Raw genomic sequence first — 17,264 nt, 5'->3', positions numbered from 1 at the left:
ATTATATGCCAAAAGCATGCTACGCCTGCCTGCATCAGTCATTGCGTGGTGTTAATGGTTTCATTATGAAGTGCATCAAAGTCTCCAACATCTTTCTTCCCTACCCCTTATCAGGTTGCCAATACGGATATCATAACACTCAAGTCTGCTGGTCTCAGTACACGCAAAGCCGAGTATGGTCAGTGTCATTGTCGATTTCGCTGTGAATCCCATCAACCGAGTCTAAGCTATAATTTCCTGTCAGTAAAAGACCTTGCTGCGCGATTTGCAGATGGAAGGCTTTCAACAGAAAAATTACTTGCTGCAGATGATAAAACCCTTGCTGAAATGCTTATAGAAGTGCGAGGGATTGGACGGGTATGTAGTTTAAATAACAATATTTGTCCTTCATTAACATCTCGCTTCTTGTCACCAAGTGGACTGGTGAGTGTTATATTACTTTTTATCCAAGAATATCTCATAATTCCAGTGCAGTTGACATGTTCGCAATCTTCTCCCTCCGTCGTCCAAACATCCTCCCAGTAGGTGACCTCGGTATCCAGCGAGGAATGTTGCGCTGGTTTCTCTCGCGCCACTCGTCTAAGCACCCATTTACACTTTCACCGCATAAACTGAGCGGTGACGAATCCAACGATGACAAAACAAAAGGGGCAAGTGCCAGTGCGATGGGACCACCGTCTACAACTCCTGCACCGAAAACAACCCCTAGTTCTCAACTGACAGGAGATGTAGAACCGAATAATGAGGTGTTGCCGACATTGTCTGAGTCACAATCACAGACTCCCGCTTTAATTAAATCGCTTCCTGAACCGTTTACTCCCTCGATTGACAAGACTCTCGAGGCAGACGCGATGAACACAGAACCCCTTCCCGAAGGTCTGAGCGTTGCGGATTTGAAATCAAGGCTAGAAAGAAAGAAGATCAAGTATGTCACTTGGATTTTTCTTTTGTGGACAATTTCTCATCAAGGCTCTCTGAAGAGGAGCGTTCCTTACTTCGAAAGAAATGGAAGATTTGACCGCGTCTTGGGCACCGTATCGAAGTATAGGTATTTACTATATGTGGTCTCTGACAGAGAAGAACTAGGTTGTCGCCCGCACCTCAATCTGAATATTTTAATCTTGGCTTACATATATCTTCTTGCTTTGTGATATGTATAGTAGCTTGTAAGTACAGTGCCGTCAGATTCAAATCTTGAATGTTCATAGTTTGGCTTTGAAAGTTTCAACTTGTGATATCAGTGCTCGACCTGAGTTTAGTCACTGGTTGTTCGTCCCAACAAATCCACCACGATTTGCAAAGTTAGGTTTTTTGTCGAGATGTGGACGATCGATCAGTTACTGCACCTTAGTCTGGATACTTAGCTCGCGTTCGTCACCCAGTACATTGATGATATATCTACTGCTATTGTCCAGACAGATCAGGCGGTATAAACATCTGTGAAAGGCAAATATATCGAATTGCCAAATTGGCTCCTTCTGTGACACGGAAACAGTAAGGAGAGGGTCTGACATGCACGAATGCGCTATCCGAGCAAGGGTATATGCGCACATGACGGGTTCTTAGGGATAAGATACAGTCCCGCCATCGTGACCCCTCGTCGACTGATGCATCCATTAGAAGAGTAATATCATACTAAACGTTATATGCGGTCGTCTCTGCTGAAAGAATCCGTGATCAAGAGTTCCTGCAGTGAAAGTATGCATTAGCCAGTGCCGAGGTCAAGATACTGAAATCTACCTCAGGTGCAAAGGGCCACCGGTCGAAGGCGCCGACGACAGCAGCCCAGTCCTCTACACTCATTTTCTTGATGGTCTTTTTCATGTCAGTCCTCTGATGGAGTGGAACATCATCACCCGTGAGGTAAGACTTTAGAACGTCAGATCCAGGTGCTAGATGACTAGAGGAAGATCGATAAAATTTTCACGATTAAAAGTGGACTCGTGAGCATACCCAACAGCGTTCTTGAGAGGAGTCGACTTCAGCACAAAGAGTTTCCGTAGGCAGTAATCCCATTTGTCCAGCATGCCTGACTGAATGATCTGCGCATGACGTCAGTGATTTAAATGTGCAGGAAACATGGCAAGTACCTGATGCTCCAATGGTCTGAATGTACCTGCTACGAATGGCGTACCTCTGCGTCTGTTTTCAGTCTTTGAAGAATATGCAGGGTTTGTAGCATCAGGGTAGAAATGGTTATTATACGGTACCAGCAGCCGTGGCTCAATGGCGTGACTAAACTCAGAAACGGCTTGTGCGATGACGCTTAGCTTGCATCGAGCCGGATCCTCAGTAGACGCAGAGATACGCTATCGCTTGTGTCAGATGGGGATGACTAGTCTGTGGAATGAGACCACTTACATCCCATACCCAGTCGTGCATTAGATAACTCATTGGAATACGACCGTGTTTGAACAACCATGACTGTTCTGGTGCACATCGCAATAATTGTGCTAAGAGCTGCTCGCCCAGGACATCCATAGGAAGGTGCGAGATAAAGTGTAGATATGGATTTGACTGATTCCATGGAATATTCTCCACGTCGTCCAGGAAGCCTTGGACGTCTAGCTGATGATACGTGTCCCACGAAAAGCCGTTCATTGGCAAAACTTGTACTCTAGGGTCCGCTTCCTGCAGAGGCTGTCAAAGACTATCAGCATGATCAAACTCTGTAAAGCTCATTTCGCACATTCAGGAAGTTGAGATACTGTTCTACATCCTCGAGCACGATGATTTTTCGGATTCGTTCTTTCGGCAACTGCATTAAAGCGCGAGTTAATGCACCGGGACCTTTGTGGGCTCTGTAAGTACTCAAAGACTGAAATTTAAATATCGATACCCTCACCGGGATACGCTTCTATAATAACTTTATCCCTCGAGCCGCTAGGAACGAATGACTCTGCAACTAGTGCCGCCGTCTCGGGATTAGCGATGGAAATACGACTTTTGAATGCCATGCCGCTAGTGGGAAAGTAGTTTCGCCATTTCGAACGCGGGGGCAGATCAAACCTGTTGATCGGGAGTGGTATGTTAGCTTTCCGTGTCTTGGGTTTGCGAACAGCTTTCGAAGTCGAGATACTTTGGAGTTCAGCTTCGGGCTTGATGTCCTCAATGCTTTGAATATCCTCGGAACGATCGCGTCTTGTTGGCTGTGTTGTGAGGGCCTTCGCGACTATATCCTCAGGAATATTCTTGATCCTGTAGGAGCGTCTGATGCTTGTAGAAAATGGCCTCTGAAGGAGAAACGGAAAAGACATTGAATGATGACTAAGATGCCCGAAACGCGTCGTAGACTCGTAGTACTAACAGAACATCCTGGCTTAGCTTGAACACGTGTTGGACGTGATACCGACGTATCTGCTATTTTCTACTCAGTATGAGTAGATCATACGCGCCTATATATAACTTCGCCCATTGTCCAATCTGTGTGCATCATTCGTCTGCCCCTCCCACCGAATCGCTGTGAGACCGTAACCACTGCGGAATCACTGGTCTTCTTAATTTGTTCAAGTTCTCTGAGCCATTACAGATCGCTGTGCCACAGATCAAATGATGAGCAAGTCCGTGATGGACTGTGGTGCTATCCAGGAGAATACCTGTGCCAAGACGCCAGTAGGACATGAGCGCATTGATCGATCTCCTCTAACAAGCACTACCTCTATCTCTTCCGACCAATACACATATGCAAGCAAAGAAGCGTGTTGATCGTGGCATGCTTTGATGGGTTGTACTGATGCGGTCTAAGTTTGTGCTACATGCTACCATGAATCCACCGTAAGGTAATCGTGAACTTATTCGACGTAGGCACCCGCAAGTACTCGACCGACATCTTGTCACGTAGACCATACATCGCTTACACCGAGGAAGTCATTCAGAGGGGATTATAGCTCATTGACCACCAGTCATATATATAAACGGGCGAGGTGTGTTCCTGCTTCCTAATCTGACTCGAGATTTTTTGCCCACTAAATGGATCACCAGGATTGCGACCTAGTTTTCTTAATCTCGTTATATATATTTGGGATTCTGGAAGCTAAGCACGCGGGTTCTGATAATCTCCCGCTGTCTTCAAAAACACCGAGACTAGTACCGGACTTCAAAAACCGGTTCGTCCGGATGCTCTTCTTGGATGGATGGGATGTATGTAACCATATCACTGCTCTGCTGAGATTGAACAGCATGGTGTCTCTGCAGCAAACAAGATTCTCATATCCCTCGTGGCAAGTAATTGGACTGTTTTCCGTTGTTCCATTAACCTTGATTACCACTGCATCAACATTGATTATCACTGGTGGCGTCCTACGACGAGATGATAAAAATATGAGTTGAAACGCGCCTGTGCCCAAATCAGCTCACAGTTGTTACGCATAGTGTATGGGCGCGTTCTTCCATTTGCATCAAAGTGGAGCAAAAATCGCTGAAGCCTCCGGCGAATAGCATTTCTTCGAATTTCAAAATCACTCTTTTGCCAGCGAGCAGCTGCTTATGGGGTAGTGCCGGTGCTCCGTGTTTGCTACATTGGAAATCTAATGCCTCCAATTTCACGATACGGGTAGGACCGCAGTGCTACTGGTTTCGACTGAATCACCTGTGCAGTATAATTTGATCTTGCCGGTCACACGGCGAATGCAAAGTTACAAACTGGATGCAATCAGGCAAATTCAGATTATGGAAGTGTATAAGGGCGAGTTCTGCGGTTCTGAACTCCCATCCATTACGAGCCTGCAATGGTCGCTCCCATAGTCAATACCGGAATTCAGACAGCGAAGGTAAGAATTTCCGAATATACTTTCCAAATGAGGTTGATTGACTGCAACCACTCTAGTATTGCAATGGTACGTGGACTTCATCCAGGGTCCTCACTATTTTCATCTTGAATACACGCAGTGGCTGATCTAGGAGTTTTGGTAGGCCTTACAAGTCATGGAAAATATTCCCTCTTATGATCCATAGATTTTTGACTATTTCTTAACGCTCGAACCTGAGGTGAGGATTCTTTATCGAGTTCGAACATCTATTGAAAATGTTGCAAGGTTCGATTGACGTGGAACAGGCGCTGGAACGTCACTCGTATTCTTTTCATAATTTCACGCTACATGGCCTTTGTAGCAGCTGGTATGACTTCATATGGTGAACAGCTACCCGTATCTCATGGTTCGTAACGTTGACGAGTGACTAGCTGCCATTGCTACACGAGCGAATGAGGACGTCAGTGTGTTTTGCTTACTATATGATTGTTGTATGAACTAAAGGATATCGAATATAGTGCTCGCACTTTGGCCAGGCTTCAAATGGTGATCAATGTCTTGAGCAGCCAGCGTTTTACTGATTTCACTGCAGCAATTCACATCATCAGTATCGTCGCTGCTGAAGGTGCGGTCCGTGTTTATAATGTCTTCTGGGCCTGAAATCCATCTCTATTTTTCAAGGTCTTTTGATCATTCGTACATATGTATTCTGGAAACAGAGCAAAAAGCTCTTGGCAGTGTTGCTGGTCTTGGCAGCAGTACGTTGGTCTTGTTATGCGTGCTCATATTCATATTCATCGTCTGCTGACATCGCAACGCAGATTTCCATTGCGTGTGCTGTCAGTATCACAGATGTTGTCAGTAATTTATTAGCGGCGCCTGTGGACCCTTCAGGTGGGTCCCCTTTATTATTTTTTCATTGTTGTAGACGGCAACCTTGGTTTTAAAGCTCCCCCCACAAGCAACTGCACTTTTCAAGCAGGTCGCAGCAGTGCCGTTCAATACGGCTTTCTTATAGCCTACGAATCGTGTAAGGATATCTTATTTCCGTCCCATCTTCGCTGATTTCTCAATCCCATCCACCCAGTGCTGATGTCTTTAATGGTGTTCAAGAGATATCAAGACTACAAAGATTCAGATAGTCGTCTAGTGAGAGCCGTCTACCAGGGCGCAGTGCGGTATATGACTGCCATAATTTGTTGGTGGTCTTTTGTTCAATTTAACATGTCCTGTGTTGAATCGCTCCTGCCAGTTGTTTCTGTGGTCAATATAGTGATCATGTCCGTGGTTCCAGTAAGTTGCATGTTGTGTCCGTTCATCAATGTTTGCTAATTTTGGGAAGGCATCATATAACATGATGATGGACGTGTGCGTGGCAATTCGTTTATAATGGTAAAAAAACTGATGGCATCATGACAGGCCACAGCTTGTCCTGCACAGTATGTTGGCATCCCGTGTGCTCTTTGGATTGCGTGAAAGTGACCAGGATGAATCGAATGCGGGGACATTACAGATGTCGACATTTCGTCCAGCTCAGCGCCACCAATACACTTCATTTGGTTGATTATGTTCTATAGTCATGGTATGGCCCATCAATGCAGACGTGTCATAAAAAAGAGTTCGCCTATGAAGAGCCACCAAGCTGGAGGCTGGAGGATACTGTCATGAAGCATGATCATCTGCCTCTCCATTTGGTTGCCCTGCTATTATCCTATTCTAATTTGCTCTTCACTTCTTCCAGCGAAATCTTTCTTGGGTCCACCTCTGTCCAGTATGACAGAAGCAGCCTCTGATGTTCTCGCAGGAGACGCTCAAGATTTGCTAATGTTACTCAACCATGCCGGGTATTATGCAACCATATAGACTCTACAAAAGAGACGCTTTGCAAAGAGGGGTATGATGGATACGAACACCCGCCATAATCATCGTATCTACTCGTGAACTGGCAAACGTCTTAGAGGCGTTATTGTCACTTGAGCTACTAGTACGCGCGGAAAGCGAACAGGAAGTTCTACACGTACTAATAACCGATGGGTAGATTCTGGCTTTCTGAGGGGAGCTTCAGTCAGTGCATGCGCGTCTATTGAAAGGTACACCCTATGTAGTATATAGCTCCGTTCCATTCCTAACAAAGCCAAACATTACCAAGGTCTAGACTGTGGTACTATTTACTACTAAACAAGACAAAATATGCACGTGATTTATTGGACCAAGGCAACTTTGGAGCGAATACAGATACAGTCAGTCAATGAAACAGCAGTGCCGCGTGTTTGAATCTCCACTGTAAGCAAACCATCACAGAGACAACATTTAAATCTGGGGCTTGAATGAACCGACAGCAGACGAAATGCATGAATCGCACATAATGAAAGAAAAGATCAGACACAAACAACAACCAAACAGGACTTTGACAGTAACAAACAACAGAACACAAGCTCCGCAAGGTATTTCGTCGGCGACGCCGACCCCTAGTTGAGACTATAGATCTGCTCTATCCTGTGGGCTCGGTACTTCGCGTATAAATTCTTCTCGGTTCTGACATAAACATTATCAAGTTTCCCATTTACAAGCCTTACACTCGCTCGCACAAAATATTCTGTCACAACTCCGGGTCAGCCATACAACGCCCCGACGTCAAGAGATTTCTTTACCAGCAGCACTGAACGCTGTCGCCGTTACGCCGCTCTCGCGCAGGAAACGCAGTCACTCAATTCTCAATTTCTGTCGTCCAGATGATGCAAATAGATATTCAAACATTCAGCAGTGCTCTCGGCCCACGGCACCGATAACATATTCAAACCTCCATCGCTTCTTTATCAAGCTCAAGTAAATATTCTCGATGAACTCCTCTCGGCCCCGCGGGATACAACAAAATCGTCGTGCTTTAGCCATTCCTGCTCTCATACATTCATACATGTCTCAGAGGACATTAACGCGTGTCGCGTCACTAAATCTCAGCACCTCCCTCATCAGCTCGCACGATCTCGTAGCCATCCTATCTACATCAGTCAACTCCTTAACACAGCGAAATATTATTGCGCTCACGAACGAGAGCACGCGTTCAACGGGGAACTCGACTCTGAAATCATGACATACCGTTGCATGTGTGTTATATTATCGAGGTATGAGCTGCAACATGATGATATCATGGCACACATCTCGACGAGGAATCCAGGCAGAGTTACATTATTATACTCCTGCTATTTCGATTTTTGTTTTGCGATAACGTTCCTGGCTACAGTTGCCCATCTAATATGACGATGTGGTAGATCAAATGCCAAGTCAATGGGCAGAAATAACCGAAATTCCGCATGTGCATGGCGAGTTCACCTTCCGTGAAGGACACTACATCTCTGAAGTGATTCATGAGACTGGGTTGCTCGTCGCGCTATGATGGTACGTATCTTACCTCGATCTTTGCTCTCATTGCTGTGATCTGACCCGGTCTACCGCACGCAGGAGGTTCACCCTGCAGATACTGGGAATGTACGCCTGACCTTCACGGTGGGATGCCCATTGGTCCGCTCTACTTTAAGTAAGTCGTGCACCCGTTGCCACGTTTCCTACGTACTGCCTAATACAGGGCCCCGCCCTAACAGACGATAAATAACAACATGAAAAAAATCAATGACGTTCATCATCTGTTTGTTACACAAGCTCGACCCTTCTCTGAGTCGCAAGTGTCGTAAACCAATGCCGGTATGATATGAATGTCCTGATCTGGTGGTAGTGAGTGGTATCGGCTTGCTAAGCGCACAATGACCAACTGCTCTCTTTCAATTGGTACGTGAAGATATCTAGCATCCAGCCCTCTGCAGCAATTAAGCCCACTATATCCGTATTCATGACAAGTAACTGAACTGCCAGTTTTCTGCTGTGCCACGACCCCGATTGCCACTGAAGGCGTGAGATAATGGATAGGTGAGTTGAACCGCGCCGAGAGCATGATGCCCAAATCAGCCCCTAACGAGTTCACAGCTTGTTGTGCATAGTACATGTGTGGGCGTCTCACATGTAGTAATTGCCAAGGGGTGGAACAAATCGTCACCGCTGAGAGATTTCAACATTTCGACCCGCACACGTTGCCCAGTGCTCCTCCGTGATTAGATGCTGAATTTCAAATTCGCTCAGGCAAGCTCAGTGCCTGGTGCGTGAAGAGATTTAGTGCCACCGTCAGTTTTACGATACGGATAGGACAGGATAGGACCCTGCTTTGACTGAATCACCTATACAGTTTATGTTAATCTCGCACGGCGAGTGTCGAATCGGATTCAAATTTACATAAATCGTGTAAGCATATAAGAGCGAGTTCTGGAGCCTTATCCAGTACGAGTATACAATGGTCATGCCCATAGCCAATACAGGAATTCAGACTGCGAAGGTAAGAATTTCCGAATATATTTTCCAGCTGAGATTTATTGACTGCAACTACTCCAGTATTGCAATGGTACGTGGACTTCACACAGGGGTTTACATCACTTTCATCTTGAATATATGCAGTGGCCGGTCTAGGAGTTTTGGTAGGTATACAAACCATGGACAATATTCCCTCTTAAGCTCCGTAGATTTTTGACTATTTCTTAACGCTCGAACCTGAGGTGAGTGTTACTTTAATGAGTTCGAACATCTCCCGACAGTGTTGCAAGGTTCGATGGACATGGAATGGTCGCTGGAACATCACTCGTGTTCTTTTCATAATTTCACGCTACATGGCCTTTGTAGCAGCTGGTATGACTTCATACGGTGAGCGACTACTCCGAGTCATATCTCCTGGTACGTAACATTGACTAGTGACTAGCTGCCATTGCTACACGAGCGAATGAGGACGTCAGTGTGTTTTGCTTACTATATGATTATTGTATGAACTAAAGGATATTGAATACAGTGCTCACACTTCAACCGGGCTTCAAATGGTGATCAATGTCTTGAGCAGCCAGCGTTTTTACTGATTTCACTGCAGCAATTCACATTATCACTATTGTGGCTGCTGAAGGTGCGGTCCATGTTTATAATGTCTTCTGGGTTTGAAATTTATTTCTATTTTTCAAGGTCTTTTGATCATTCGTACATATGTATTCTGGAAACAGAGCAAAAAGCTCTTGGTAGTGTTACTAGTCTTGGCAGCAGTACGTTGGGCCGGTCATGCGTGCTCATACTCATCGTCTGTTGATATCGCAACGTAGATTTCCATTGCGTGTGCTGTCAGTATCACGGAGGTTGTCAATAATGTAGTGGCGCCTGCGGACCCTTCAGGTAGGTCCCCTTTATTTTGTTTTCATTGTTGTAGACGGCAACCTTGGTTTTAAAGCTCCCCACACAAGTAACTGCACTTTTCAAGCAGGTCGCAGCAGTGCCATTCAATACGGCTTTCTTGTAGCCTACGAACTGTGTAAGGATATCTCGTCTCAGTCCCATCTCAGCTCAATCCTATCTACAGTGCTGATGTCTTTAATGATGTTCAAGAGATATCAGGACTACAGAGATTCTGACAGTCGTCTAGTGAGAGCTGTCTTCCAGGGCGGAATGCGGTATATGACTGCCATAATTTGTCGGTGGTCTTTTGTTCAATTTAGTATGTCCCGTGTTGAAGCGCTCGTGCCAGTTGTTTCTGTGGTCAATATAGTGATCATGTCCGTGGTTCCAGTAAGTTGCACGTTGTATCCGTTCATCAAATTTTGCTAATTTGGGGAAGGCATCATATGATATGATGATGGATGTGTGCGTAGCAATTTGTTTATAATAGCCTAATAAAAATTTTGATGCATCATAACAGGCCACAGCTTGTCCTGCACAGTATGTTGGCATCCCGTGTGCTCTTTGTTCTGCGTGAAAGTGACCAGGATGAATCGGATGGGGGGACATTACAGATGTCGACATTTCGTCCAGCTCAGCACAACCAATACACTTCATTTGATTGATTGTATCCTATAATCATGGCATGGCCCATCAGAATGCAGATGTGACATTAAAGAGTGTTTGCCTATCAAAGAGAAGGATACTGTCATGAAGCATGATCATCTGCTGCTCCATCTGGTTTACCTGCTCTGCATCTTCATTATCCTCTTCTGCATTACTCTTCACCTGTTCAGCGTAATCATTCTTTGGTCCGCCTCTATCCAATTCTTCTGATGAGGTAGCCTCTGATATTCTCGCAGGAGGCGTTCAAGATCAGCTAACTGCACCCAACTATGCTGGGTGCTGTGCAGCCATATAGACTCTGCAAGTGAGGAGCGGCTTTGCAAAGAGGGGCATGGTGTGTGCATGCCAACGTCATTGCTATCCAGTCATATCTGCTACTGCACCACTGGGCAAAACCACCTGTAGTGGCCAGAGCATGGTGAACTAGACTTGAGAGAGATGTGCATACTTGTCTGGACAAGGTTAGAATGTTAATATGTGATTCCGAGGCTTGATAGCCATATGTGTAGGTGTATGTAAGCCACCAGGCTTACTTTGCAAATGATCCCCTATTTAGGTAGATAACTATCATTAGTAAACTCTGCACTACAAAACGCAAGATATGTAGTTGGGTAGATGTCAGATGGTCGGAGCAACGATTTCCAGTGGGATAGAGATGCAATTCAAAATATTGAGAGAGCAAACACTGTCATGTTAGCTAGGACATATGCGCAAAATGAGTGTTAGAGTGAGTACTACTCAAGTGAAGGAGCTGAGAATAAGCAAGATACCATGGACAACGTCCCATTCAAGAATCAATGTTTGGCATGCTCATCATGGACTACTATCAAGTTGCTGCATATTGTGTGTTGTCTATTTGGCAACAGCTAAAGCCAAACAGCCCAAACCACATCCAGAACTAGCTATCTGCATTTTCCAGTGTTGAAATTGCAAATTGTCCAGTAGCTGACTTGTGGTTGAGGCAAGAATGGGTGTACCTTTCCATAGACCCACCTTCACATGTGCATTGGTCGTGCCTCCCATCAGAAAGCTGGAAACTAGATATTGAGTATCACATGTGGAACACTCTGCATCCACCTGTTCACCTTCCATGCATCAGCGTAAGTTTCAAAAGTGCTGCTATTCTGAGCACATTTATTTCCCTGACATCAGCTGTGAGTTTGTTGATTTTCACCGGCACTTGCTAGGCAATTCAATGATGGGTGGTGAATATGTTGAGCATGCTGAGTCTGGCAGAGACAGGAATGATGGTGAAGATGGCAAGGCTGATGAATTTGCAGAGACAGTACAAGATGAAAATGAACTCGCTATACAGTCTTTGCTCCTTCCAGGCACCTCAATCTTCCATCTTCATGGTTCCCTTCCTACACCAATCCATCTCACCTCTACACAGGTTTTCGTTTTTCCTTCCCAAAGCTCAAGAAATCCCACATCCTCTTATTGTCTTTTGTACATCTGTAACATCCTGTGATCTCTACTTGCCTCTGGTTCATTCAGCCATACAGCATGACCTGCTGATCAAAGGTGACACGACTGAGCATGTGTACAGAGTGGGACACAGCATGTGCAGGAAAGGGTGGTAAAACTTGGAGTATCATTGCGCTCAGCGAATCCAAATGAGTAAAATGAGTAGAGGGGAAGATGAAGGGCGATGTGATGGGAGACCAGCCTGACAGTCACAAAGTCAACATCACTCTTGAAGAGGCGAGCACCAAGAGCATATTGATGAAGGGCTTTGGTGAAAAAGGCTGAGTATGAGAAATGTGCTATAGAAGAGCAATTGTCTTTGGAATGGCGATGTGGTGCCTATTGGTAGGTTGTGAAATACCATACGTTACAAGGTTTTGGTTACAAGGCAAATCATATTGGCATGCAAAAGAGAGTTCACAATAAGTGTGCAGAGGTTGTTCAGCTGGTATAAAACTAAGACCTAGTAAGTTACTGTGGATTGATACAGAACACAATAAAAAATGAACATGAAGATACATGTCTAGATAGTTGCTAGCCTTGTGTAGCAAACACTGCTTGATTCATTTCCAATGTTTAATGGGCTATTGGAGGTGCCTGATTTGGGTGCACTGTTGCTATTGACCGAGAACTTGTCCGAAGTTTGTTTCTGGATGTGCAAACATGGGGTACAGTGGTGTTGGGCCTTGGAGAGGGGAAGGGTGACTGAAGCTTCCATTGTTGAGTGCCGGGAATTGGGACCAATGGCTGACAAACATTCATTAGGCTGTGTGTTGAAGATTCAAACTAAGGATGAGAGATAATTAGAAGAGGTTTCACAAAATGAAAAAAAGTCAAACCTCAAGGTAATAACATTTGCAAGTTTCTGGGACTCCATCAGCAAAACCCTAACCCTATGTGCAGCACTGCACAACGCTGCACAGTAATCACAGTGTCACAGCAAGGTCCCCCCATGTACAGCGCTGTACAGTGCTGCACACTACACAATTTCTCAATAAAACATAATTATTAGCACACCATCTTGTTATATACATGTTTATGACTACATTACACTCATTTTTACATAGAATCAATACTTGTGTGGTGCTGCAGAGCCTTTACAACAAAATCTATGTGACCTGTGACACGCTGTGTGGCTGTGGCACTGTACCCAAATCAGGGTTTTGCTGATGTCAGATAAAATATCAAGACAAGATCGCATTCCCTTCAAACACCACTGCCATTCAAGCCAGGAAAGGAGGTGACAATTCCAGAAAACCTGGAATATACAGATGAGAGTGTCGTCCCATGGATTTGGAGCACGCGACAGGTGAAAAATCCAGTTTTGAGATGCATACTTGAGAGTGTCAGAAGATGATTGACTTCATTCCTGTGCCTTGTTTGCAAAAGCTAGAAAGAGATCCATAGCACAGATGATCTCCCTGTCAGGAACTTCTGGTGATGTGGAGGTGAAATTATTTTGGGGTATCAATGCCAGGAACATTGGAAGCATCAAGAAATCTGGTAAGCTTTTGAACTGCTGGACCACTTTGAAAGCCAGCAGTAAAGCCAATTCTGGGACAATGATGTAGTTACTGATTGCTTCCAATGTACTTGAGAATTAATCCATAGTTGTCCATATGGACCCCGCAGGAGTGGATTGCCATGCTTGGCCATCGGGCATCTGGAGCCAGTTTCGCCTGCTCAGGGTCTGAAGCCAACTTTGCCCGCCTGGGGCCTGAAGCCAGTCTTGCCTGCCCGCTGGGGTCTGGAGCCAATCTAACCTGCCTGGGGTCTGGAGCCAGTCCCACCCTTCCTGGGTCTGGAGCCAATCTTGCCCTCTCTGGGTTTGCACCCAGTCTTGCCTGTCTAGGGTCTGTGCCCAGTGTTGTCCTCCCTGGACTTGCACCCAGACACCTGTGTCAGGGACCCATACCCAGGCCAGCCCTCCCTGGATATGCAGCAAGCTTTGCCCTGCGTAAGTCCATGGCTGGTTCAGGGTCTGCAGCCAGTTTTGTCCTCTGGGGGCCTGCAGCCAGTCTGGTACTGCATAGGTGTGCAGTAGGATCTGCAGCCAGCCTCCTCCTCCACAGGTCTCCAGCCAGTTTTGTCCATCCTGGGTTTGTAGCCAGTCTCATCCTGGCCAGGTCTGCAACCACTCTCATCCTCCCTTGGTCCACAGCCAGTTTTGTCCTGCCTGGGTCTGCAGCCAGTCTTGTCCTGCCTGGGTCTGCAGCCAGTCTTGTCCTGCCTGGGTCAGCAGCCAATCTCGTCCTCCCTCATGCTCTAGCCACTCTTGTCCTCCCTCAGTCTGCAGCCACACTTGTGCTGCCCAGGTCTGCACCCACTTTCATCCACCCTCAGTCTGCAGCCAGGCTTGTCCTCCCTCAGTCTGCAGCCAGACTCACCCTCCCTCAGTCTCCAACCAGTTTTGTCCTCTCCAGGTCTGCAGCCAGGCTTGTCCTCCTTGGGTCTGCAGTCAGTTTCATACCTCAAGTCCTCCTGTTCTCCATACTCCAGACCTCCTACCCTTCCATCCTGTTTCCTGTAGAAGTATTACCTTGCAGTGGGAACTCTCCTGAGCACTTCCTGCATTCCTCCAGAACTCTCCCATGCTCCTCTGGAAGTCCTCCAGACTTCATCGGACCATCATTGGACTTCCTCTGAAATGAAGGGCACATACTCAGGTAAGGGGCACAGTGTACAAGCTGAGGCCAAGCCCCTCTGAGTCAGTCTCTCTCTCCCTTGAGCATGGTTCTTAACAGATCTCCTCAAAGCCATAACATACAGATAAGAACTGACAGCAGCTCTGGTGGCTGAACAAGGAAGGATAGTGAAGCTTTTAATCAATGGGGGTCCCCAGGTTGCATAGCTTGGCTTTGTTTCTTCATGTTAAGGTCGTACTCAAGGGATAACTGGATCTGAAGGGCTTTGGCCTCAGCTCATGTGCTGTGCCCCTTACCCGAGTATTGCCCCTTATTTCAGGAAGGCAAGACTAATGCATCCAGAAGGTCAGACAAGTATCATAGTGGATCCAGATGACTTCTGGATGCAGGATAGGTATCATAGGGCTAATCCGGACGAGTCCAGACTAGAAACTAACAGTAATGGACTGTTGGAGACAGAGGCGGATATGGATAGACTATAGGAATCAATCCTAAGTCTCAGAGGGTGATGAGAGTAGAGATACTCAAGTCCAGAGGACAGGAATGAGTAGAACTAAGATGATATTTGAACTGAGGTGCTACAGAGAGTTACAGGAGGTTATATACTATAGGTATCTAATGGAATGATCAATCAGCAGAGTCCGAGGCTATGTACAAAGCATATAGATAGTCTATTGGTAAGTAGAAACAGATCACAAATCATGAAACAGAAATGAAACATAGGTAACAGATCAGGGAGCAGGACGGATATACAGATAACCGAAATACCAGAGTTAGGGGGTTACCGAAAGGAGATGAGTGCTGGTTGTGGATTCGGATGAGTTGTGGACTGGACCAGACAAGTGGACAGATTGAATGACAAGATGTTGGAGGGAGATAAGATGTGGATAGGATCAGAGATAAGATGTGGATCTGAGATGAGATAAGGGTCAGATCTGAGATCTGGATATGCAGATATGACACTTCAATTCTGAGAGCACATCTAAAAGGGCTGTGCTTTCTGGAATATGTTTCCTCATCAAGTGAAAAGAGGAATCAGTGAGTAGGGAGTGGGGTGATGGCATATTGTGTTTGCATACTTGAGGGAGGCTGCAGTTTGAGGGGTCAGAAACATAGTCGCAAATGGATGATTGATAGATATTCATGGGAAGAATACTGTCTATAGGAATATCCATGACAGACCATAGCTGTATCAATGTTGTCTGCACATCCCTGCCCAACCCAGGGCCAAGAAGTGACGATATTTGCAAGATAGGAAGAGGGTCTGTGAGGGCAGTGACGATGGACAAGTGCATGTAAGCCTGCTTGGGGTCAGCACATGTGGAGAGGATACAGTCGTATAACTTGTGCACCTCCATTCCTGCTAGCAGCTCGCTCATCAGCCTGAGCATCAGCTGTAAGCGATCACAGGGATCCTTGTCTTCATCGTTGATAATATTAAACTTCACCATTGTAGCTGCCACGATGAAACGTCTGCCAGTGCGGCTCACCAGCTGCATGAGTTCATCCTTCGTTGGCTGAGGAAAATTGGGGTGATGACTTGCCAGCTTTGTGAAGGAATGCTCCAAAAAAATATAGATATCTGTGTCGACATTGCCACCATCAAGCAACATGATGGTACCAACGCCCTTTCCAGAAGTTTTCACTGGGATTTTGCACAGCAATGGGCAAACCTCTTCATTCTGAAAGGCTTCAGAGATATGGGTTTCCAAGCAACTTGTGAGCAGAATGTGGGTCATGGGAATATCAGGGTCACAAAGAGCCTGCATGAGGGAAAGGATGAGGTCAGTAAGCTCAGGTTCGGATGTGCATTCATCAAGGGCATTGACAACAAATGTCAGAGGGGGACACCTGTGTAATCTGAATTGAAGTTTCCAGAGGGGTTTAAGAAAGAGAGCCTCCATCTGGTCATAGAGAGGCATGTCCAGGTCTAGTAGAGCAGGATTGTTGTGGATCACTCTGTTCATATCCTGCTGAATGCTTGGAAAATTATTGGCAAGCTGGTAGGCAAGTGTTGCAAATAAATATCCAGCTGTGCAACATTTGGTGTGTTTGTGTGAGAAAAAAAATGTACCCGCTAGCCGCATTTCAACATTTGTCTCCTCTGTCACTTTTAGACCTTTCATCCTCTCAGCTATGGTGAATGCGACAGCAGACTTTCTGACACCTGCTGTGCCATGCAGCCAGATAAGTTGATTCCTCTTTCGGTCATCCAAGAATCCATGGATATATTTGAGAAGATCCACCTGGGTCCCTTCCAAACACTTCAGGTGGGGCTGACATTCATGGGAGTTATACTGAGCACCCTGGACAGCAACTTGGGACAGCTTCATCCAAGTTCCTTCAAGAGCTGTCAAAAGGGTCAGAAAGTGAGAGAGGGACAAGAGTGAGAAAAACTAACATTGTTCTTCACTCATTCACAAAGGTTGTGATATGCGTGATGAAATGGACAAATTGAGAGCACTAGCTGGGTGCAGTTGAAAAT

General features: G+C 45.8%; 5 protein-coding genes across 5 annotated transcripts; 3 read left to right on the top strand and 2 right to left on the bottom strand.

Annotated features, from left to right (window-relative positions):
• Positions 1–69: 69 nt before the first annotated feature.
• On the top strand, positions 70–1,086 carry BJ212DRAFT_1281668 (DNA glycosylase; the record flags this gene model as incomplete). The annotated part of the gene is made up of 4 exons (XM_041331632.1): positions 70–184; positions 245–364; positions 475–925; positions 981–1,086. Coding segments are annotated over 4 exons (792 nt in total), but the record flags the coding sequence as incomplete, so codon positions are not given.
• Positions 1,087–1,642: 556 nt separating this feature from the next.
• BJ212DRAFT_1485549 (S-adenosyl-L-methionine-dependent methyltransferase) lies at positions 1,643–3,257 on the bottom strand (the record flags this gene model as incomplete). Its single annotated transcript, XM_041340996.1, has 7 exons — positions 1,643–1,687; positions 1,741–1,900; positions 1,954–2,042; positions 2,091–2,309; positions 2,362–2,640; positions 2,690–2,790; positions 2,846–3,257. The coding sequence occupies 7 exons, from the start codon at positions 3,255–3,257 to the stop codon at positions 1,643–1,645; spliced, it is 1,305 nt and encodes a 434-aa protein (XP_041188225.1).
• A 1,156-nt stretch (positions 3,258–4,413) lies between these two features.
• Positions 4,414–6,312, top strand: BJ212DRAFT_1536116 (uncharacterized protein; the record flags this gene model as incomplete). The annotated part of the gene is made up of 13 exons (XM_041341816.1): positions 4,414–4,769; positions 4,826–4,835; positions 4,888–4,907; positions 4,954–4,986; positions 5,034–5,154; positions 5,180–5,208; positions 5,253–5,373; positions 5,430–5,506; positions 5,570–5,642; positions 5,677–5,778; positions 5,836–6,041; positions 6,091–6,116; positions 6,168–6,312. The coding sequence occupies exons 1-13, from the start codon at positions 4,728–4,730 to the stop codon at positions 6,310–6,312; spliced, it is 1,005 nt and encodes a 334-aa protein (XP_041188224.1). The 5' UTR covers positions 4,414–4,727.
• Positions 6,313–8,888: 2,576 nt separating this feature from the next.
• On the top strand, positions 8,889–10,801 carry BJ212DRAFT_739192 (uncharacterized protein). Its single transcript, XM_041343954.1, has 16 exons — positions 8,889–8,895; positions 8,953–9,129; positions 9,186–9,195; positions 9,249–9,268; positions 9,314–9,346; positions 9,395–9,491; positions 9,547–9,575; positions 9,634–9,661; positions 9,709–9,741; positions 9,798–9,874; positions 9,932–10,001; positions 10,057–10,137; positions 10,186–10,296; positions 10,351–10,391; positions 10,441–10,466; positions 10,522–10,801. The coding sequence occupies exons 2-16, from the start codon at positions 9,088–9,090 to the stop codon at positions 10,664–10,666; spliced, it is 843 nt and encodes a 280-aa protein (XP_041188223.1). The 5' UTR covers positions 8,889–8,895; positions 8,953–9,087; the 3' UTR covers positions 10,667–10,801.
• A 5,771-nt stretch (positions 10,802–16,572) lies between these two features.
• BJ212DRAFT_1281777 (uncharacterized protein) lies at positions 16,573–17,112 on the bottom strand (the record flags this gene model as incomplete). Its single annotated transcript, XM_041331641.1, has 1 exon — positions 16,573–17,112. A coding segment is annotated over one exon (540 nt), but the record flags the coding sequence as incomplete, so codon positions are not given.
• Positions 17,113–17,264: the final 152 nt, after the last annotated feature.

The sequence above is a fragment of the Suillus subaureus genome, assembly GCF_016647635.1.
Source record: "Suillus subaureus strain MN1 chromosome Unknown BJ212scaffold_42, whole genome shotgun sequence".
NCBI classification, from domain to species: Eukaryota; Fungi; Basidiomycota; class Agaricomycetes; order Boletales; family Suillaceae; genus Suillus; species Suillus subaureus.
Note: the sequence above shows the minus strand (reverse complement) of the source record. Positions and strands in the feature narration are given on the sequence as shown.